This window comes from Anabrus simplex, chromosome 4 (assembly GCF_040414725.1).
Source record: "Anabrus simplex isolate iqAnaSimp1 chromosome 4, ASM4041472v1, whole genome shotgun sequence".
NCBI lineage: Eukaryota > Metazoa > Arthropoda > Insecta > Orthoptera > Tettigoniidae > Anabrus > Anabrus simplex.
The window spans coordinates 61,657,787-61,675,396 of NC_090268.1; the positions used below are offsets into that span (position 1 = coordinate 61,657,787).

A 17,610-nucleotide genomic window follows, 5' to 3' on the forward strand; every position below is an offset into this window, starting at 1 on the left:
AGCGCCACGTGAAGGAATAGGATCCAGCTTCCGTAGGTTTCTGGTTGCTTCCAGAACTGATGGGAGTGACTTCAGACTGGTAAAGTCTATTTTGTTTAGTAAGCACCTAGGTGTCTAAGACAAACCTGAAGATCTGAAGAAAATGTGCAACGGTAGTTTGTTGTTAAAGACGTGTACCTCCATGCAAGCTGATCGGTTGCTCAACTGGGACCACTTTGGCGATATTCCCGTCAAAGTGGAGAAGCACAAGATCTTGAATCTGGTTCATGGAGTTATCTTCCGCCACAATCTCATCTTGAACACTGACGATGAGTTGATGGAAGACATGAAGCACCGTGGCGTGACACATGTCTGGCGCATTACGTGCTAAGTCAACGGCGAAACGTTGCCATGGGTGTGTTCATTGTCTCCTTCAAATTGTTAGTGTTACCAGAAAAAGTCAAGGTAGCAACCTATCGCTGCGATGTGAGGCCGTACATCCCGCCTCCCATGCGCTGCTATCGATGCCAGAGGTTCGGGCACATGGTATCTCGTTGCTCGAATCAGTCTGTATATGGTACATGTGGCAGATTAGCTCACGGCACGGAAGAATGCACAACTCCTTACAGGTGTACTAACTGCCCTGGTCTTCATTCGCCCCGAGATCAGAACTGTCCGGTATATATCTCAGTGAGAAGAAGGTTCAGGAGATTAAGACCCTGGATGGTCTTTCCTACCAGGAAGCGCGCCGTAAGTTCATTTCTATCAATACACCCATCAAGACGTTAGATTGCAGGAAGATAGCACAGAGTCTTCCAGGTTCGTCCTTTATATCTTCTACACCTTTTGCTATCGCTGCACCCCTGTTGCTCCTGTGAACAAAGCTGCAAAGAGTAAAAGCTTGATACCTATAGCGAAGAGGTTCCTCTAAGAACGCCACTGGAAGCAGTTGCAGTGCGTGTACCGCTGCCTGTCATAGCAACAGTGTGTAATGTTTATTTTCCACCCGGCTGGCCTCTTAATATAACTGATGTAACTGATCTTATAGATCAGCTTTTACCTCCCTTTCTCCTGTTTTGCGATTTTAACGCCCATCACCCTATATGGGGCTCTGAAACGCCTTGTCCCAGGAGAAGGGAGTTGGAAACATTAGTAAGAGAACTGAATTTATGTATTTTGAATACAGGTGAACCAACCCATTTCAGTGTACGTTAGGCACATAATCTCGCATAGACATCAGTCTATACAGCCGATGATTAAATGGCGAATGTGAAACGCCAAAGAAATATTTACATTTAAATGAAATAAAGTCAAAAAAACAAAACAAGCAGAAATAGTGCTTACCCCGAGACAGGTATCCCATGTCGGGATAGAAGCCGAAGTGCGTCCGCCCTCTAGGCTGGTCAGTAGCAAAAGATACAGATCCATGCTTCGCTCCCACGACGGAGCAAGAAGCCGGAAATGGTACAATTTCCTAGGGGACCAATTAGGCAATAGAATTTTATTCCCGACTTTCACATTCATCAATTAATTATTCTTTGCAATAGAAGTGCTTTTTGAGGTCGATCTTAAAGTTCGAGATGTTTCCTTTATGTGACACAAATTTTTCACCCAAAAACTGTACATGTAAGTACACGCTGCCTAAAAATTCAGATACCATTTACAACAAAACTTTCACATATTGATAACAACAGTTTTGTACACAAGTAAAAAATTTTCAATGTAGTTATTCTTCATTAAAGTTCATTTTTTTTTCCTTTTTTTTTACTGCCTAATTGTTTGTAAGTCCAAAAACCTAATTCTTCCAAAACAGATATTTTATACAAATAATTTTTAAAATTTTTCATGAGTCTAAAGTTCAATTTTTTTTTAATGAGATATTTTATACACTGACTGACAGAGCAAATGCAACACCAAGGAGGAGTGGTCAGAACTTTATGCCAATTGCAGGGTAGACTGACGTCACTGAGGTATGCTCATGATGTGAAATGCACCGCTGTGCTGCGCACGTAGCGAACGATAAATGGGACACGGCGTTGGCGAATGGCCCACTTCGTACCGTGATTTCTCAGCCGACAGTCATTGTAGAACGTGTTGTCGTGTGCCACAGGACACGTGTATAGCTAAGAATGCCAGGCCGCCGTCAACGGAGGCATTTCCAGCAGACAGACGACTTTACGAGGGGTATGGTGATCGGGCTGAGAAGGGCAGGTTGGTCGCTTTGTCAAATCGCAGCCGATACCCATAGGGATGTGTCCACGGTGCAGCGCCTGTGGCGAAGATGGTTGGCGCAGGGACATGTGGCACGTGCGAAGGGTCCAGGCGCAGCCCGAATGACGTCAGCACGCGAGGATCGGCGCATCCGCCGCCAAGCGGTGGCAGCCCCGCACGCCACGTCAACCGCCATTCTTCAGCATGTGCAAGACACCCTGGCTGTTCCAATATCGACCAGAACAATTTCCCGTTGATTGGTTGAAGGAGGCCTGCACTCCCGGCGTCCGCTCAGAAGACTACCATTGACTCCACAGCATAGACGTGCACGCCTGGCATGGTGCCGGGCTAGAGCGACTTGGATGAGGGAATGGCGGAACGTCGTGTTCTCCGATGAGTCACGCTTCTGTTCTGTCAGTGATAGTCACCGCAGACGAGTGTGGTGTCGGCGTGGAGAAAGGTCAAATCCGGCAGTAACTGTGGAGCGCCCTACCGCTAGACAACGCGGCATCATGGTTTGGGGCGCCATTGCGTATGATTCCACGTCACCTCTAGTGCGTATTCAAGGCACGTTAAATGCCCACCGCTACGTGCAGCATGTGCTGCGGCCGGTGGCACTCCCGTACCTTCAGGGGCTGCCCAATGCTCTGTTTCAGCAGGATAATGCCCGCCCACACACTGCTTGCATCTCCCAACAGGCTCTACGAGGTGTACAGATGCTTCCGTGGCCAGCGTACTCTCCGGATCTCTCACCAATCGAACACGTGTGGGATCTCATTGGACGCCGTTTGGAAACTCTGCCCCAGCCTCGTACGGACGACCAACTGTGGCAAATGGTTGACAGAGAATGGAGAACCATCCCTCAGGACACCATCCGCACTCTTATTGACTCTGTACCTCGACGTGTTTCTGCGTGCATCGCCGCTCGCGGTGGTCCTACATCCTACTGAGTCAATGCCATGCGCATTGTGTAACCTGCATATCGGTTTGAAATAAACATCAATTATTTGTCCGTGCCGTCTCTGTTTTTTCCCCAACTTTCATCCCTTTTGAACCACTCCTCCTTGGTGTTGCATTGTCACTGTCAGTCAGTGTACAATATTACAAGCAAAATTAATTTTGAAACAACAAATAAATTTCTCAGGCTTTTCCACAACTGTCCCAACTCCGACCACAGTATTTGACAGATAAAGAAAGCTTCGTGGCAGGGATATGTGTCGTCTATGACGTCACATACTCCATCATCTCAAGTGTGGACAAAACTTCGATGTAATTCGGGTATCCAGGGATCATCTCCTGTACTGGAAATTTCCATTGCAGGCAGTATCGTCATTGAATCACTCTCGATTGCGAACCATCTAACCAGCCATTTTGCGGATGCGTCTGGCTCGGGTAATTACCATCCTGATTTCCTCGCTCTGAAGTGGGAGGCAGAACATCATCACCTTAGTTTTGCCACTCAAGCTTCAGAGGACTACAACATGCCCTTTACGGAGTGGGAACTCCGCAGTGCCTTCGCACTTTGCAAGGACACGTCTCCTGGACAAGACAATGTCCACCGAGCTCGATAGCTGCAGTCGCTTAAGTGCGGCCAGTATCCAGTATTCGGGAGATAGTAGGTTCGAACCCCACTGTCGGCAGCCCTGAAAATGGTTTTCCGTGGTTTCCCATTTTCACACCAGGCAAATGCTGGGGCTGTACCTTAATTATGGCCACGGCCGCTTCCTTACCACTCCGAGCCCTTCCCTGTCCCATCGTCGCCGTAAGACCTATCTGTGTCGGTGCAACGTAAAACAACTAGAAAAAAAAAAAGAAAAAAAAAAGACAATGTCCATAACCAGATGTTGAAACACCTTAGTGAGTATAGGCTATTATATCTCCTTCATGTGCTCAACCGAATCTGGATAGTGGGTGAGTTTCCGTCTCAGTGGCGAGAAGGCATAGTCATTCCTGTCCTCAAGCCTAACAAAAATCCTAAGTGTGCAGGAAGTTACAGACCTCTTTGTCTTACAAACTGTTTGTGTAAGCTATTTGAGAGGTTGGTCAATCACCGACTTGGTGGTGTCTGGAGAAACAAGGACTTTTGTCCCAGTACCAGTGTAGTTTTTGAGCCATTCACTCGACCACTCACCACTTAGTATGCCTAGAGAGTTCTGTCTAGGATGCATTTCTCCGCAAACAGAATTTCGTGGCTGTTTTCTTTGACATAGAAAAGGCGTGCGACACCACATGGCGATATGGTATCCTTTCAATTCTGCATCATTGGAGATTCCGAGGTCACTTTCCGGCATTTATTGCAAATTTTTTGTCCTTCCGTATATTCCATGTCCACGTAGGGAGGGCATATTCGCAATACGACATTCAAGAAAATGGAGTCCCACAGGGATCGGTTCTTAGTGTCATTCTGTTCGCGATTGCCATAAACAGTATTGTCGCTCCTGCTGGTATAGCCGTAATACCATCACTATATGTGGACGATTTTGCTCTGCATTATAGCTCGCATAAATATGGCAGTTGCAGAGCGACAATTACAGCAAGCTATTAAGAGAGTGAAACAGTGGACTATAGAACATGGCTTTTGGTTTTCAATCACAAAGACATTTGTTATGCACTTTTGCTGAAAGCGCATTTTTCACTCGCATCCTGAGCTTTATTTAGGAAATGTCGTTCTTCCCATAGTTGACACTTACTGATTTCTTGGGCTCCTTTTTGATAGCAAATTATCGTGGGAGCCACATGTACGGCAGTTAAAAGTGCATTGCACTAAGAAGTTGAATATTTTGAAGTTTCTTTGCAGTACTAATTAGGGGGCTGACCACACGATTCTCCTATGATTTTATAGGGCACATATTTTATCCAAGTTAAACTACGGCAGTGCAGCATATGGATCAGCAGGGCAAAGCGACCCTGCAAAACTGAATAGCATCCACTGCAGCGGAGTTTGGTTGGCAACGGGAGCTTTTCATACAAGCCCCATTGCTAACCTGCTCACTGAATCTGGTGTGCCACCTATACATCTGATTCGCCAGCAAATGCTTTTGTCCTATGCTGCAAATTTATGACAGATGCTATCCTTGCGTATTCGACAATGTAAACCGCTGGCTGTACGCTGCTTATCCTCGAGCAACGTGGCTGGTTGGAATACACTTGGATAGCAGTCACAGATTGTTTGATGTACCTTCTGTTCCCTGCCTTGTCAGACAACCGAGTGGGGTAGCTCTGTGGATAATACGACGACCTGAAATAATCCTAGATCTGCACACTGGCCCAAAGGAAAACATGGACCCTTCGATTTATCAGAGGCTCTTCCTGTCTGTTGTCGGCCGGTATCCAGGTTCAGTAGTCGTTTACACGGATAGTTCGAGGGCAGAAACGAACGTGGGCTGTGCGTTCGTTGTCGATAACGATAATTTTCCTTTTGCTCTCTTGGAAACCTGTAGTGTGTATACAACAGAGCTCTATGCTATCTATAAAGCTCTGCGGTATGCACTTTCCGATGAGCGCCGACACTTTCTGCTGTGTATTGACTCCTTGAGTTCGCTACAGTCTATTGATACTTATTTTCCTGGGCACCCTCTGGTGCAGCGGATCCAGGACCTGCTGGCCGGGTGTTTGGATGCCGGCACCAGAATCACGTTTATGTGTCTCCCCAGCCACATGGGTGTAGAGGGAAACGAGTTAGCTGATAAGGCTGCCAAGGAGGCATTACATTGCTCCCGTTGCGTTACAAGGTTCCAGCAGGTGATATTCACTCTCTGCTAAGACATTTGGTCATGTCCCACTCCACTTCCAAATAAGCTGAGAGCGATAAAAGGTACAACAAAGGACTTCTCTTCGGGGTTCTCGGAGGGAAGCAGTGGTATTATGTCACCTTCGGATTGGCCACGGTATAGTAACGCAGTCCTATTTACTGAAAGGAGAACTCCCTCCAATGTGTATTTGAGGCGATCATCTTACCATGGTACACCTACTTACGGAGTGCGTGGACCTGGTCTGTCTTTGCTGTAGTCTGAAACTCCCGAGTAGCATCTCCCTCATCCTGCGAGGTGACGAGCAGTCAGCAGTCCTCATCATCTGTTGTTTGATTGATGGTGGTCTGTTTTATCGTATATAAATGTAGTGTTTCGTCTTAGTCTTTGTATAATTGCTCACTACGTTTTATCAATTCAACTCTGTTAGTTTGTGTTTGTTTATTTTAATGTGTTTTTTTAATAGTCATTTGCATGATATATTATTGAATTTTAAGGCAGTGTCTTATTCTACCATAACCTATCATCTTTCATTTTACCTAAAATATGACATTGCGAATTAGATCCACTGATTATTTTAATTGCACTATCATTATTCATCTTCATTTGTTTTGAATTCTAGTCAGCAGATACATTTTAAAATTTTAATTATCATATCGTGTCATCCATCTCGTATCATTATGGGCCAATGACCTTAGATGTTAGGCCTCTTTAAACAACAAGCATCATCATCAGGAAATATTGGGTTCAAACCCCATTGTCGGCAGTCCTGAAGATAGTTTTCTGTGGTTTCCCATTTTCACACCAGGCAAATGCTTGGGCTTTAACTTAATTAAGACCACGGCCGCCTCTTTCCCAATCCTAGCCCTTTCCTATCCCATCATCGCCATCAGACCTATCTGCTAGATATCTGTGTCAGTGCAATGTAAAAGCAACTTATAAACATGTCTCATTGGAATCTGCATCGTGCTACAGTGTTCCTCCACAGTGACGCATGCCACATTCACTTGAGTGACAGAAAAAGTGAGCAGGCTAAAGAAGTTGGTCCAACTGTGATTTGCCGGAATCAACATTGGCGCACTTACTGGCTGGCACCAAGAGTTAGCTTAATATCTTCGGAACAGGCAGTTGACTTGGGTTGCGTCCAGGGGACAGAGTGGAGTGTAAAAGGCGAAGGAAGTTGGAGACTGCTACCAGGTCATTTATCATGGCACAAATACAGCGAGGAATGGAGTGGCAGTTGTGATCGATCATCAGTGTCATAACAGTACTATGAAGATCACCAGGGTGATAGATCGCGTAATGTCCGTTAAAGTCAAATTGGACCACATTGCCCACGTCATCACATGCTATGCCCCATGACAGGAAGCACAGATGCTGAAAAGGAAGAATTCTGGGACACTCTTGACTCCCATCTACAGACGATTCCCCAGGAGAGTTGATCCGTATTGGAGGAGATCTGAATGGCCGTGTTGGCTCACACATAATAGGATATGTGCAGTGCCAACAATTGTGGATGCTGTATTCTAGATTTTGCAGATGCCCGCGACCTTTCTGTGACCGACAATTCACACCTATTCTTACAAGTGAGTGTCAGATAATGTGAGCACTGATAGCAGAGAAAACAACGAGGAGGAGAATAAATAAATATGCTTCAGCAGTTAATGACCACAAAGTAATTAGCAACACAACCAATAGACAGAGGGACGTTCACAAATTACAATACCAAGGGAACTCATGGCACCACTAATTAACACAAAAACACCACACAGGTAGGCACAGAGCCAAGAACTTTCGCACTAACCGAATTTAGATTAGCTCAGATATGGACTCGGAAAAAAATTAAATATTTTAGCAGATACCGCACTCAGAACTACAAGATGGTGAGCTCATCATTTGCACCAAATTTGAATTAACAATCAACAAACATCCTTACTAGGTAGGAATCAACATCTCATGTACATAATTACCCACGTTACCTAGGAAATCAAGAAAGGAAGTTCAAACTACACTTACTAACAGACCAGAATAATATCAAATGATCAGATCAAAAGTTATTTAAAAAAACTCATGGTTAAAGGGGTAACATTTGTTCGAGCAATGGTAGTGTAGATGGACACGTTAGGATACTCCTATAGTTTACAAGATGGTGGGTTTGCGGTCAGTTGGTCATCCACAACAGACACATCAAAAGATACCACGCCAAGATTAGCAGATTGAAAGAAGGAAATTAACACATGGTAAGTCTGCTATAAACACCATGAGAAATACAGGATAGGCATGGTTCAAACAAGGAACTCAAGAGGGTGCACAATAAGAAGTCACGAAACCAACAGACTCCAAAGAATTCCTAAAGAAAGTACATTCCTCAAGGGCACATCTGATTAAATAAAAAGGTTAAGAAATACACCTCCAGTAAATTACCATCAAGGAAGATAAGGAGAAATGACCTCCACAACGTACACTACCGGATGTCGTCACGGGACCTCAGCTAAACTGGACTAGAAATAAGTGGCATCCAAAATCCACCCTGTTGCTCACCAGCTAAACAGTTACCTCCTCCTATCCCACAGGAGACCAGGTCAATAAAACATAAGTGGAAGATAATGAGGCAGGACGATAGAAAACGCTCAATAGAACTATAAAGAAGGAAGGAACACAACCAAAAGAGCCCATAATCTTTCAGCAGGGTGACCTCAGTACTGCCTGGGAAATACTAGATAATCCCATACTTATCTACGTACCAAGACCATAGAATGTTAAGATGACCAGTCTGTAATATCTGTGGATACAAAAGGTTCCACTGAGGAAAAAGGCCACAGGCTGGCAGGATAACTTTCGATGAATGTTACAGAATTACAAGTTATAAAATGATGGCATCGATCCATAGGTAATGCAGGAAAACATTAGATTTTATAACAAGAACCCACAAAAAATCAAGAAGTATTTCCAACAAGACAACGTTATCCAACCTGAGTTGCAGACATGTGTTAACAAATGGCCAAATCTACTGGAACACAGAGGTAGCTTAAAAGCAATACACGTCCCTACCAAAGTGCCATAAATATCTAACACCCGACATAACACAATAACAATAATGACTACCATGATACATGAATCAGCTCATAAGAGATTAAAAGATTACAGTCCTCGACAACATGCCTTGCAGCCCTAATAGCATCCCAAATTCCACACCAAATCAAAATCATAGCACAGTAATAAAGCATAAACCCAGGATCAGGACCATTCCATTTAGGTTCAAAAGGAGAATCACTCCTCAGGTTAAGAATCCTTTTCCATCGCACCCAACAACACTAACAACTACTAGTAGGTATGGTAAATCACACATCACCACATGCAGTCCACAACTCAAGGGATGAAAACCAAACACCAATCAGTGTATGGCCAAAGTTCGGAACAAATAATTCAACCACAATGCTCACAGTAGTGCACCAAACCAAACCCCACCAAGGTAAGAGATGGATAATAGGGTTTTGAAACAATCTCAAGAAGGATAAGTCAGATTATTAAATCTACATCATAACATTTACAAGGTACACAAATTTAGTGAAAGGTCACTCGCAGAAGAATATACCAGAACCAGTTGACAGAGATAACTGAGAAGAGGGTACATGACCAGTTAGAAACAGGCAAGTACAAGAGATCAGTAGTGAGAAAAGGAGGAATGGTTAAGACGTAGAGTCCATGCACTAAGCAAACAGGCTACCATCTCCGACACCGACCAACAGTACTGCACAATAACCAATAATCGCCCAATAAATAGATGACATAGAAAACAGCTCCAGACACTACCAAGCACACACACCTCTCTCTCTCTCTCTCTCTCTCTCTCTCTCTCTCTCTCAATGAAAGGATGATTAAAATGGAAAATCTTTCATGCAGTAAACACACTCCACTCACTACTAGCACAAACACATGATAGCTCAGCAATGATCGAGTCACGTCACCATAGATGGATCCAGAACTCAATATTCCACAAAGAAGCAGGCAAGGAATAATTCATTTAACTCAACTCACAGTAACGAGTAGGGAAGAAACAAATCCGGAAGTAATATTAGTAAGATCAAAGGAATTAATACCAAAATGGTAATTTAGCAGCACACTACTCAAGCACAAGGTTCGAATACCAAATGGTAATAATCTAGGGAACCAGTGCAATTTCACCAAGACAAGTAACTTTACACAAAATTCTTAGGTTGCAAGTTATCCATCATTAACATTATTACCCGAAAAGGTTCACTCATCACAGTTCCACAAATACATAACATAATGAAAACAAATTAATTCGCTCACCAACCTGCAGTATGCATACCAGGTGCGACCAAATGCACAAGACTGTTACAAAAGTTGCATTCACCCAGTAGAGGGGTAGGGTAACATTACCAATTAACCAACTTTAATTTGGAAAAGATTGAACACGCCTAATTTGCTTAGTGATAGAATTGCTCACCAATACAGATACTGGAGACAGAAACTGTAATACAGTACAAGAGCCTTGATATCTAGGAGCAAGCTTTACTGAAAACTTAAATTGACGGCCTTACTGATGGGGTAACACTTAACAAACACTTGATCACCGACTTTCAACTTAGTTGATTTTCTACTTTTGTTATACTTATACTTGACCTTCTCATATGATATAGACAAATTCTTCTTGGCTTCATACCAAATTTTTTGAACACCATTTGATTTAGACAGATTGGGCAGAAGATCTTAGATACAAAGCTCGTTGGACATTGGAGAATATGGGGTATAACTAAACATGAGAGACATAGGTGTCTTACCATGTGATTCGTGAATAACAAGAGTTGAATACATGGGCCAACCAGTGTAGGCAAGAATCCCATTTGAATTGGTTCTCATGATGATATGCTATCAGAGCAGACCTCAGATTTATATTCATCTTCTCAATGTGATGGGTTCGGATAGTACGAAGTGGTAGTAACATGGGAGATGCACATTTCGAAGGAAGGAACTGGGATTGTCAGTAACTAGAAACTTGGGAGGACCAAAGGATGCAAAAATAGAATTCAACAGCTGATAGTTCGAGAGTTAGTAGATCTAGTGGGAAAGATCCAACAAAACAGAGAGAATGCATCGATACACATGAAGATGTGTTTCCCAGAGAAGACGTAGGGGAAGGGCCTGTGTAGTCAATGAGTAGCCTTTCCATAGGGCAAGAGGCTTGCGATGATGACAATAATCCAACATGTTTGTTCAAGTTAGGCTTACTAATTGCACAAGATTTACAAGATTTAATCATAGTTCTGATGTCACTATCCATCTTCTTCCAGATGAAGAACTGTCTGATTTTCTGCCTAGTTTTGAATGTACCCAAATGACCGCCAATAGGAGAACAGTGGTAATACTTAAATACGACTGGCATGAGGATCTTAGGGACAACAATTTTGAAATTATGGTCCTTCTGGCCTTTGCAACAAAGAACACCCTTAGGTAGAGAGTAAGGTTTTATTTCAGTCCCATCGTTAATTTTGTCAATGATCCCTTTCAGTTCTGGGTCTGATTTTTTATAATCTCCAAATTCATGTTACAATAAAGGAAGATCCGAAAGGATGGCACTAATGCCAACAACATTTACTTCCAGTTTTTCAACATCAGGTTTCACATCAGCTCTGTAATTTCCATCAAACATCCTACTCAAGCTATCAGCGATGACATTTTCCGAACCTCTGATGTGCCTAACTATGAAATTCAAAGTACCCATCTAGTGATCCTACCAATTCTTTTGGGTCGATTTCATACGCAAAAGAGAACTTGATTGTTTCTAGGTCAAGGTTTATGTGTTCAATGAAGGGCCTAAACTTCTCAAGGGCAAACAATACAGCAAGACTAGAGTGTTTGCTTTCTAGGTTTGTAAGAATCCTAGATACATAGGGTACAAGCCTACACCCATCCTCATATTCTTGTAAGAGCACACCGGCAGTAGCTTTCCCTGAGGCATCTGTTTGTACGATGAAGCACTTATTGAAAATGTGGGATCACCAACACTGGGCATTCGTTAGTGCAACTTTTAATGAATCAAAGGCTACTTGTTGGGCACTATCCCTGGTGAACTTTACATCTTTTCGTCTAAGAGAATTCAAAGGAGCAGCAATTTCAGCAAAGTTGGGGATGAATCTCCTAAAAAAATTCACCATACCGATGAAGCAGGCAACACCTTTAACATCCCTAGGGGGTTGGAAGTCTCTGATGGCCTGAGTTCTAGAATGGTTTACTGAGACACCATTGGACGAAACTACATGTCGAAAAAAAAGACATGCTTGGCTTAGCGAATGCAACTTTTGATAGTTTCACGGTAAGCCCGGCTTTCTTCAGACGTTCTAAAACTTCCCTAACGTGGGCCGTGTGTTCCTCGAAGGTGTTAGAGAAGATTACAAGGTCGTCCAAATAGTTGAACACAAATTTGAACTTAATATCCGAGAGTATAGAGTTCACCAACCTGGTAAGAACAGCAGCACCACATGATAACCCAAAAGGCAACCTCAAGAACTCGTATAGGTTCCAATCTGTGATAAATGCAGTAAGGGGAATACATTGTTTAGATAAATGCCCCTGATAGTACGCCTGGTTCATGTCCAGTACAATGAAGAATTTTGCCCCAGAAAACCACCCAAAACAGGTGTGCAAGTCTGGCACAGGATAGATTGAAGGACTATCTTACTATTCAAGGCATGTTAGTCGATAACTGCCCTAAAGCCGCTGGAGGGCTTAGGTACCAAGAATACTGGGGAAGCATATGGTGAGGTAGAAGGCCTAATAACACCGACTTTCTCCATTTGTTCTATAATCTTTTTTAACTCAAGCATGTGTGGTGGCGAGCGACAATAAGGGGGAGATCTAACCTGTTGGTTGTCCGATAACTCAATTTCGTATTCTAAAATATCAGTTAAACCTAACTTGCTGGTGAAGACTTTAGGAAATTGCTTACAAAGAGCACGGACTTGATTAGCTTCCACATTACCTAAATGACTTAGATCAAGACAGTCGATGTCGTTAGTTTCATGAGAGGGGGGTAAACAACACAACAAACTTTTGGAGCATTCAACGGAACATTGATTAAATCAAATTTAACGTTAGGAGTAAATTTTAAAAAGAAATTTCTACTTTTCAGGTCTAACAGTATGCCGTCGCTAGACAAGAAGTTTTTACCTAGGATTAAATTGCAGGAAGGATTAGGTGTTACTAAACACTTGATCTTCCTGATAAAATTACCGATCCTTAAATTGACCTTCACCAAACCAAAGATTTTTAAGAATTGGCAATTAGCAGTGACGCATTTTACATTGGTATGTTGCAACTCAGGCCATTTACATGAAAACTTTGTGTGGTAATACCATGCAGAATCTGTCAAACACACCATGCTTCCTGAATCAATCAAGGCTTTTACAGGTTCATTATTAACTTCAATGAGAGTACAAGTAACTTGAGGAGCGACATGAGTGGAACTCTTATTACACTCATGGGGATAAATTATCTTTTCATAGACAACAGAATTTTGAAAATAGGAAAGTTACACTCCTTTTTTTAATATGTAGTCATTGACCACTATGTTGAACAGACAAGAGGCAATTACTCTTAAGGTGTTATCTAGAACCACAGGTATAGCAACAATCACTAGAATTGCATTTAACTGCAGTGCAAGCATTCCTCAGATGGTTTTTCAAGCCACAATTGAAGCACTTACGGCCATTTACTTTATAGGTTTGAAAAGGAACAGGTCACACAGGTTTGACAGGAGGGAGAAAGTTGACAGGTATAGACACATCTCCATGTTTAACATCCTCAGCAAATTAACACGCCTCTTCCAGTTCATCAAAATTGGTCGGACACCAAGTCAGAGAAAGATAGGAGCGGTATGAAAAAGATATTCCCTTCAAAATCCTTGCCACCATTTTCGGGCACAGATATCTTAAACACCTTGCAATAAAATCTCAAGTCCAGAACATAAGTAAATTCTCATGCAGAAACTGTGTCCTAAAGCAGTGCTGGAGAGCAAGGGAGGGAATGAATTTAGACAGTACAAGTTCATGGAAAGCATTAATCGATAGATTTCGTGATATTGCTTCAGATATTTCTCTCTTCAAGATTCCTTCACAGTGAGAGAAGAGGGTGCGGAAAATACCCAAATCATCTACAGAGTAAACATTATCAGTATCGGTTAATTCCACCAAGAATCGGAGGAATCTTTTACTCTCTTCAATAGAATTGACCGAAAAATTTTTTACTCCATGAAAATATGTTTTAATGAGTTATGAGGGCAATTAGAGTTGAATCTAGACAACAAGTTTTCCAAAATGAGGACTGTCACACAACATGCACCTTGATTATAGGTAGAGAACACGACCAGGTTTGATGAATTGTTAGAGGTAGGATCAGCAGAATTACATTTTTCAGAAATCGACAGGTTTTCAATATCTCTGCTGGCTAAGAAAAGATCATGTTCAGCAGAAATGGTAGAAACAACTGTCAACAGCCTAACACAGATACAAGGTCCGCATCAGGCTTCATCGCAAGTAAATCTTGAATACACCCTGAGTAGTAGTGTGCTCTGGCCTTCAATCTGTTTACATGAGCCTTCGATGGAGGTAGTTCAGTAAACTCTGCCCTAATGGTGTTTATTTCGTGCATTGAGTCACAGATAACGCTCAAAAACTCAACACATTTGCTTCTGTCAATAAATGAGAGGTTAATTGGGACCTGAGCATTTGCTGTTAGCAAGGCAGCACACTCCGCTACAGTACCAACTGGTTCTAGGCTATGGATAGTCAGCTCATATGCCAACTCCACGCCCATCTAAAGTATGATGCAAGATCACTGCCTTGTGTTGAAAAGTTCTTCAGATAAAAATATAGTTCTGAGGATTTTGAAAAATCAATGCATTGTTTTTGACACTAAATTAAAAATATTATTTATTAAACAATGTACTTGAAAGAGTATTACTTTATATAGTAACCACAAAATAAAAGAAGTGCATAGAGAAGTTAACAAATCACCATGAGGGATAGGGTGCATCCTTGCACAGTGAACAGCTACCATTTTGATTGTGAAGAAAGCCCTTATAACTTTTTTGAATATTACAATACTATCTGTACAATATAGAAAAAAGTCAGTGTTAGATATGCTGTATGTATGTCCACCCCCTTAGTCCCATTTCTTGAAACGGGCTTGGGTATGAGGTGAGATGAATTTGTATGGCATGTTTATACAGCAAGATGCCCTTCTGTCGTCGACCTCAGTTGAGGAGCTAATAAAGATGAAATGATGATGAAAAAAATTTTGGGCAAGAAGGTGGAAGGAATCAAATGTGGCGAATAAATAGGAACTGTCTGGTATTTACTGTACCTGAAAGTGAAAATGGGAAACCACAGAAAACCATTCTCAGGACAGCCAATGGTGGAGTTCGAACCCACACGTCTCCCGAATGCAAAACTTGTTTCCATAGCCGTAGCACGTTTGTGTTACATATCCTAATTTTCATTAATGTGAGCATTACAGTATTAAAGTGGGGACCGAACCCACCATCTCCCAAATTCAAGTTATCAACTATACAGCCAACTATGCAGCCAACTCGCTCGGTCCTTCCAAATTTATGACCGTCTGAAAGCCTTCCATTATTTAGACTTTCACTCTGCTGGTACAGTTGCAGGCTACTGCATTAGTGTTCAGTTCCATTAACAAAGTGATTTGAGCTTTTCTAAACTCAAGGTTCATCATTTCAACCAAACCTCCAGACTGGAAACTGTTAAACTATGATTTACACTTAGTATTATTTTTATACTTGATCTGTTTACTCTGGAACATAGACGTCCTTATGGGAGTGGCTAGAAATACTGATGTGAGTAACTGGTTAACTGTTCATGAATAGTTTCCTCTAAAGTTCTGAATAAAGGAATAGTAAGTACAGCTTTTTCTTTTTTTGAATATGTTTTGTTTAATTTTCTTCTAATTGTATCATGTGTGACTAGGTTACTACAACAGGAGAGTCGGTCTAATAGGGCTCTTCTGCGATCTATTTCTCGCACCAATTCTGAATGTGGGAGTACGGGCAGTTTAGTCGACTCGATCAGTGATAATCGTTCAAATCGAAGCAGTACATTTGTTGGGCGGCAGACCAACAATTCCTTGTCGTCAGCTACTGGGCAGATAGTGATCCAAGGCCTGAGACGTAAGCTGCGCAGCTCCCAAGTGTGAGTAGTTCAATTTAGTTAACAGTAGTTTTTTTTTTAATGTCTTATGAATTGCAGCTTTGTTTTTCCCCTCACCTACTAATATTATTATGTTCTAATCTTAAAGCATCAACAATGCAGGAAAAGTGGTGTCAACATCAGCACTCACAAAATAATAAAGACATTCCTGGCTATTAAATAAGTAAAATGGAGTTAGAATTGATAGCATAATACTTCAACCAGTGATTATTAAAATCAGATGCAGCTGGATCTGTATTGTTTGAAAGTTATTAAAATATAGGTATTGTAGATAATAGCAATGAGATAAATTTCCATGAATATGTTTTGTAACATTGCACTTATTTGTGCGTGTAACTCATGTTATGTGTTAGTTGTGAACTTCTCAGAAGGTTTTGTGCCTATGCTTTGATTGCTTAGTTCATCTTTATTTATGATTAATTTATTGTTGAATGTTTGAATATTTTTGCATTTGATGTATTTAATGCAGTTTAACTATTCTGTGATATATCCTGCAGCATTATGGCATTATCATGGCACAATTGTGGATGTTTATGGAAAGTAGGAATAGGAATATTTGTTTATATTAAGTATGTATGTTGGGTATTCAGCCCGAAGGCTGGTTTAATCCTTTACAGCTCTGCCAACAGCTGTCATAGATAGTCTAATCGTCACTGGAGAGGCACACTAGGGAAATGAGTGATGTAGTTTCCTGTTGCTTTCTGAGCCAGAAGTTGCTATTACATATCAGTCTGCCAAGCCCATTGAAATCCATGCACCAACCGACTCTATGAGTGATGTTTTTATATCATTCATAACAGGACTGGCTGCATAAGAAATGGTATTACTAGCACCTCTCATACCTTAGTCACTTTCATATTGTCAAAGCCAAGGATGAGACTGAGACAGGTAAATGAAAGTAACAAATTTATTCTAGCCCATACCACAAGACATATTGCACTGTAAACACTACATCTCGCCAGCAAAGGCTAATGCCTTAAATTGCAGTGAAATCTATACTTTTCCCCCCCTAACATCATTTTAACATTACATTTGATGAACACTGTTGAAGTATCAAGAAACATAATTCAAAATTGTATATCTTGAAGCTCATTCGCATGATGATGATAACTATCTTTTGTAGCTCTCATAAAATGATGCCTTGCATTAACTGCATCTCAGTTTTATTGCCATCAAGTTGCAAAACTCGTAAGAAGTTTTGTTATTTACCAAGTTGGATTTTGCTGAATGGGCAGCAAGTGTTCTAATAATAATTTTTAAATGTCAATGTACAAAGTGGTATTACAATAAATTGAAATTATTAAGGGTCCACCTATTCAATATAATGACATTTATTAGTGTGAATTAATCGCATGTCGTTTACATAAGGTACTATTTTCAACACTTGTATCATGCTATCATCAGCCATAGAGTCAAATTAGACA

At 41.6% G+C, this 17,610-nt stretch overlaps 1 protein-coding gene across 1 annotated transcript in view; it reads left to right on the top strand.

Annotated features, from left to right (window-relative positions):
- Positions 1–17,610, top strand: part of dikar — a 293,245-nt gene that overhangs the window by 139,678 nt on the left and 135,957 nt on the right. The window contains exon 8 of the mRNA XM_067145083.2: positions 15,947–16,168. Coding sequence (XP_067001184.2) covers positions 15,947–16,168 — 222 coding nt within the window. The remainder of the gene's footprint in view (positions 1–15,946; positions 16,169–17,610) is intronic.